Source organism: Plodia interpunctella, chromosome 11, assembly GCF_027563975.2.
Source record: "Plodia interpunctella isolate USDA-ARS_2022_Savannah chromosome 11, ilPloInte3.2, whole genome shotgun sequence".
Taxonomy (NCBI): Eukaryota; Metazoa; Arthropoda; class Insecta; order Lepidoptera; family Pyralidae; genus Plodia; species Plodia interpunctella.
Window position 1 is genome coordinate 460,048 of NC_071304.1, and position 6,633 is coordinate 466,680.

A 6,633-nucleotide genomic window follows, 5' to 3' on the forward strand; every position below is an offset into this window, starting at 1 on the left:
TATTTCAGACACTCATCCACCGTTATGTACTTACCTATCTAATTTGTGGTATTAGGTATTCGTGACTGACTCTGTCTAGCCCGTGAGGTATGAAGACGACGACGATGAGCGAGTGAAAAAATGTATCAGTATTCAGGATACTGACTAACAACGACCAGCGACGAAGTTACAGGCCGCATACTGACCTTAAAATATTGAGATTGCAAAATATTTACATTTTCGAAGAAAAAAAAACCAAGTTTTACACAACAATAATAGTGATCCTCATCGTTATCCATCCCGCAGACCAGACAACCTTATTCAGGTACCCTCTATATTCAGCACAGCACAGGGCCTTACCATATGTCTGTGAGAGTATATAATAAGTTGCCCAATGATATAAAAACGGAATCAAACAACAAAACTTTTTATAGGTTTAAAAGATCACGTGATAAATTTTCCGCACTGCTGCGTCGTAGTAGATATACAAATATTTCTCTCAATCTTAAATAGAATTAACTCGCACACTATGACATTGACAATGTGTCTATAAATCCAAATCTCATTGGTAATAAGCGCGTTTAAACCAACTTTTGTTTTATTTTGGTATAGGTACAACATCAAACTAGTGATGAAACATAAGTACCTATGTTTTTATTGTCTCATTAAAGATAAATATGAATATGTCACGGAAATGTAATAAAATACAATGGAAGTAGTGTAATTATAATTACATTTAACAATTATCACGTTTGTTTCACATAACTTTAGTTCACTTTATAAACTTTAGTTATTAAAAGTGTACTCAAAGGCGACAAAGAGCTGCTAAACGTGAAGCTAAATCAAATATGTGTCGTTGTATATGAAGTTGATCCTATAGACGATTTTTTATGTTTATATTTTTGATTTGAATAGTTTTTGGTTGGAAGTGGGTTCTGTTGAAGAAGTGGTGGTCGAAAATAATATACATATCCCAATTCCACAAATAGTGCAATGTGATATCAATAGTGTTCAAAAATTGTAATAAAGGTATTGTGTTTTACAATGGACTTGAATCATTTAGCAAATTCGTCTTTTATTTAATACTTTGTATTGTGATTATTATTACTATTCAATAATCCACTAAATCCTTCTTTTTTTCTTTTACACTCGCACCACGATTGCAAAAAAGTTATTTTAGTCGTAAATCTTCAAAAATATTGAAAATTGTCGCTTTTTGCCTCCATTGGTAATGTTTGTTAACCCTATTTGTACCAGTAGCGCCATCTGCGCTGAGCTATGCGTAATATGCCCTATTCTTATAATTGGAAATTTTCATTATAGTTCATTTTAAACTAGGTGAATTGCAGTGTCATTACGGCATCCCGTATAATGTGGAATGTAATTTTAAGAATTATATGTGTTATGTACTTTTTCACAGATGAGTGCAGCTGCAAAGTAATGCACGCATGCAAATACCTATTATTGAAAGTGTTTAGTGTCTTCGCAAGCTGTCAATCGCGGACGAATCGGAAAACAATTGACCGGCGCATTTGCACTGATAACTACTTCAGTAAAATATTTTTTTTTTACTCTTGAAACTGCATAATTCAGGTACAATTTTATTATTCTAGTAAAATATTTTATTTTCTTCACTGTGCATAACTTTTAACAATCACAATTTTACTAAATTGCTATTGTTAACAGTTTTATGCACGATTACTGTGTTTGGTTTTGGACTGTTGTAATAATGTATGCTTATATCTTTATTGATCACCGGTTGTTTGGAAGATATATTTTCATGAGATAAGATTTCTTTATGGTATCTTCAAACAAACTAATTGCTGTCTTTTGTCGTAGTCAAAACACTTATTCTTCAGTTTCGATGAGACAAAAATACTTCTTTAGTTCCACATATCGATTTGTCATATATTTAATATACCTATGAGAAATAAAATCATGAATTGAAATGCGGCATGTACCTAATCCGACCCTGTTATCAATAAAAAACTCAAAGCGTTCTCTAAGCTAAAATGTGTTTTGTCATTCAATATTTGTAATTGACAGAACAAGACAAATCATATGCTTTAATTGTTTAATGAATAAGAAGGTATGTACATACGAATGTCTAAGTAGATATAAAAATTCCCACGCTCGCTGACTCTTTCAAGTATAGCCAAAAAAAAGAATATTTAATGTAATTTTAATTGATCAATTACGTGAATTTGCTACTTTTACGTTCTCATTAAAGTAATATTAACGTATATTAAGTATATTAAATAGTGACGTCACTGGCATCGTATATGTTCCATATAAACTATTGTTTTTGACATTTACCAGCAGCCACTCTTGGCATTCTGTTGTAACCGTTGCAGAATAATCTATGACAATCGAACGAGGATTAATTCAAATTTTAGGTAATAAATACCTATCTAAATAATTATTACGATCAATTATTGTACATAACACGACTGTATCGTTTTTTTTTAATATTCTAACCAGCCTGCACTTTATTAATTTCACTCATCCGTTTAATAATTTTTTCACACTTCTGTGTAAATTTCAATATTTTATTCTATTTGTACCTTATTAATATTTATTTAATATAATAATTGATTTTTGACATACGGGTAAATGTGGCTTAATTAACTTTTAGGTTGGGTTAGTTATGGCTCAAATTGTTATGCGTAAACCATTATGCGTAAGTATGTTATGCTTAAAAATCATTATGCCATAGTACAGTACTGTGCCATAGCTGTGTTACATTATGGCTTAAATTTTTATGCTTATATATAGAGACCCAAATACATTTCTAAACTATGACTTTTTTCTTTATTTACAGATAAAAATGGAGGCAGCAGCTGCAGTTGCGAACATCCGTGGAATTCAGCTGATATTCCAAGCTCTAACAGTGTTGGCTATGACCGCGTACTTGTTCCCGCCAAATGCGAAAGTTGAAGGTAGGAAGTTTTTGTCGTATTCGCGTACTGCCTGCATTCTCCGCTGTGGCGCCTAAAGCCCAGGATCCTCTACTATTGTAGAAGTTTCGAGAATGCTTCGACCTGTTGAACCTAATGCATGCATGATGTATGTACCTAATTTATGTCTGAACTGCTTGATTATGATGATGAATAAAAATAAAATATCCGATTAGAATATTTTGACATATTTTGAAAAGAACAAATGCGTTTCGAAAATTCCAAAAATCATATTGTTATTTATACTTTTTAGCAGTGAATTGTACCAATAAAGTTAGACCAGTAAGGATTATTTTTAATAGTCTGTTTGTATTCACAGACGGCGCTACATTCCATTACATAATTGTCGGAGCAGGCTCAGCTGGTTCCGTGGTGGCCAGTAGACTGACAGAACACGAGGATGTTACTGTACTCCTTATAGAGGCTGGAGATGATCCACCCTTACAATCAGTTGTACGTAATATTTCAGTTTTAGGTATTTTTTTAAAAGGGAGACTAATACTTACGTATAAACATATAAATAGACGATGAGTTAGCAAAGGAACCAATCAAAGGTCCTCACAAATATCTGGAATTGAGTCTGTTCTCAGTTACAATAGTTAATGAGAACAATTTTGACATAAGGGATCAAAACATTTGTTATGTATTCATGACAATACTAGATGATAATAATAAGTCAATCCAAAGAATTTCCCTTGCCATCCAACGAAGCAATACTGTTGGTGTTATAGGAACATTTGGTTCACACGTACATATTCGTATTTAATTTACAAGACTGATGGGCAGGGCGCGGTCTGATTTTTGGCTTCTAGGCCCACATGCCTAATTTGTACAATAAGCCACTTTCCACAGAAATTTGGTAATCCTTTTTGCGTTTTTTGCACCGAATATATGAGGTGAATCAGATAACAAATGCCAGAAGATATCAGCAAATCGGATCATCTGCTTATTTTACTGTTCCAGCTTCCAGCTTACTTGAGTTACCTTAAACAGTCTCAGTGGGATTGGAACTACACCTCCATTCCGGATTGGACACAAAAATGTCACAAAGGCGGAGTTCTTGATGTTATACGAGGGAAGGCTCTGGGTGGATCTAGCAGTATTAATTTCATGTTATATGTTCGAGGGGACCCAAATGATTTCAATACATGGGCAGACATAACCAACGATCAATCATGGAACTACAATAATATCCTACGATACTTCATGAAGAGTGAAAGATTGCAAGATCATCTAATTTTGAGCTCTGAAACAGGAATATACCACGGGACTGATGGATGTTTAGGAGTAACAAAACAATGGAATAACCTAACACATAAATATTTGCATGCAAATCATGAAATTGGCCATAAAATTGTTTTCGACACTAACGGTAGAGATACTCTTGGATACAATGAGCCTATGTTCACGATCGCAGATGGATATCGTCAAAGTACTGCATATTCTTTTCTTGGTCCAGCTAAAGATCGCGGTAATCTATTCGTCCTCAAAAATACTTTGGTTACTAAAATTATTTTTGATGATAATAATAACGCCGTGGGAGTAGAAGCATTAAATGATAAACAAGAGAAAAAAGTGTATAAAGCAACAAAAGAAGTTATTATTTCAGCTGGAACAATAAATACACCTCAGCTTCTAATCTTGTCTGGAATAGGTCCCAAAGAGCATTTAGTTGAATTGGGAATCCCTGTGAGAGTCGATCTACCAGTCGGTGAAAATTTACAAGACCATTTTCCAATCATAATGACATATCCAACCGAAAAGTGGTCTAGCACTCGTAAACCAATTAACCCTCATTCTGAACCTATACCGCTACTCATAGGATTTGTTGCACTGAATAAATCCCAACCATATCCTGATTATCAAACAATAAGTACTATTTCAGACCCGGATGTAGCTCTTGGCCTATGTTCTTTCACTTTATCATTCAATGACGACATATGCAATAACATTTATAAAGAGAGCGTTGGAAAAGAAGTATATACCGTTCTCACATCACCGAATCATCTGAAATCTAGAGGAAGAATACTTTTACGTAGTCGAGACCCTAAAGACCATCCATTGATAGATTTTAATACGTATTCCTATGAACAGGATTTAGACAGCGTTATCGATTACATGAAAGACGTTGATCGTATAACACAATCTACATATTTCCAACATGTTAATGCTAAACTGCTAACTCCAACTGGTTGTGAAGAGTTGGCATTTGGAAGTAGAGAGTACTGGTCATGCTATGCTAAATGCATGGTTACAACATTGTGGCATTACGCAGGGACCTCTGCTATGGGGTCTGTGGTGGACTCCAGGTTAAAGGTGTATGGCGTTCATAAACTCCGCGTTGTCGACGCCAGTATTATGCCTACGATCACTAGCGGGAATATAAATGCACCAACTATTATGATTGGAGAAAAGGGCGCGGAAATGATTAAAGAAGACTTCCATTGTTATTAATTTTCTTTTAATTTCAAAATCTAGTTAATCATTATTTTCATGCTGTCCACAAAAAACTAATGTTGGAATCTCAAAGCTAACTTGCACTTCAACTGTTTTCTTAGTCTGTCAGTCTGTTTTGTTGTCAGCGTGTTAGTTTGTATATTCAAATATTTTTGCAAAATAAATTTAAAATAGATACTTTATAATAGATAATTAGTGAAGGGTTTAGGGCAAAAGAAACCTTAGAAATATTAGAAATGATTTATTGAAAAAGTAAAAGAACGCAATTCTGAACTAGGCAGTGTTGTAAGAGGATTTTTTTTAATTGTGTGGATTATAACTAATACAACACCCGCCCTTAAGCCAAACAATTCAACATAAACACAATTTTAAACAGTTTTCAAGCCAATATTACTAATACAACTAAAATGCTTATCTTTACGTAAAGACTTCGTTTATGTAGTGTAGTCTGGTGCTACATACTAAGTATTTACAAAAATAAAATAGGTAACTGTTTAAAAAACGTATGAGAATGTAACCTACTTTATTTTTGAAGTCTATTGCGGAAGCCATGTTTAAATTAAAATGCTGCTCCATGTCGGTTATTTTGTTATTATTACATAGTATAATACAAAGTAGCTTCCCGCTGTCTGTCTGTATCTCTGTATGTTAAAGATCTAAACATGAATAAAATGTATAAAATTGCACCCGTGCGAAGCCAGTCTGAGCGGCTAGTTTTATTAATATAAATTTGTATAATACCCTTTTTACCAACCACAATAAATTAAAGATCAGAATTTAAATTTAATTAAAAAGCACATCAGGTCCTTGCTAATTGATAAATGTTATTATAATTTGAACTGTTTTTTTTATGATAGATTTAAATAAAACTTTAGTTAATTGAAATACTTTTATTTATTTGATTTTGTTTTTTGGGATGATAGCAGGCTCTCGATTTAAATTTGCATACCCGTGGACGGTGAAACATGTAGGATTAAGTTTTTCTTTTAACACCACATTGTAAAAAAATGTAATTTAATGTTTTTGCAAATAAATAATCTTTGTCTTTGCCTTTAATATCCTTCACGGCATGTGATTTGGACCATATTGCACCACCATACACTTTGTCGAACTAATCAAGGTCTTAGAGATGCCGACGTTCGTCCGTACGAAGTGGAGACGAAAAAATAGGAAAGCGGACTCTGGGCTCCGCTGCCTAATGGCCGGAAGGAACTGGGATAACGCTCAGATGAGTGATAGA

At 33.7% G+C, this 6,633-nt stretch overlaps 1 protein-coding gene across 2 annotated transcripts; it reads left to right on the forward strand.

Moving 5' to 3' along the window:
* Positions 1–752: 752 nt before the first annotated feature.
* LOC128673839 (ecdysone oxidase-like) lies at positions 753–6,278 on the forward strand. Of its 2 annotated transcripts, none has more exons than XM_053751971.1 (5): positions 753–1,008; positions 1,400–1,572; positions 2,801–2,918; positions 3,256–3,389; positions 3,900–6,278. In XM_053751971.1, exons 3-5 carry the CDS (start codon positions 2,807–2,809, stop codon positions 5,388–5,390), a joined length of 1,737 nt encoding a protein of 578 aa, XP_053607946.1. In that variant the 5' UTR covers positions 753–1,008; positions 1,400–1,572; positions 2,801–2,806; the 3' UTR covers positions 5,391–6,278. The 2 variants fall into 2 exon arrangements, with proteins under 2 accessions (XP_053607946.1, XP_053607947.1); XM_053751972.1 differs by having other exon boundaries at positions 1,400–1,531.
* The last annotated feature ends 355 nt before the right edge of the window (positions 6,279–6,633 follow it).

Coding starts and splice junctions, on each gene's coding strand:
- LOC128673839 (XM_053751971.1), top strand. CDS start 2,807: ATGGAGGCAGCAGCTGCAGTTGCGAACATCCGTGGAATTCAGCTGATA. Junction 2,919..3,255: donor GCCAAATGCGAAAGTTGAAG/GTAGGAAGTTTT, acceptor TTGTATTCACAG/ACGGCGCTACATTCCATTAC. Junction 3,390..3,899: donor ATCCACCCTTACAATCAGTT/GTACGTAATATT, acceptor TTACTGTTCCAG/CTTCCAGCTTACTTGAGTTA.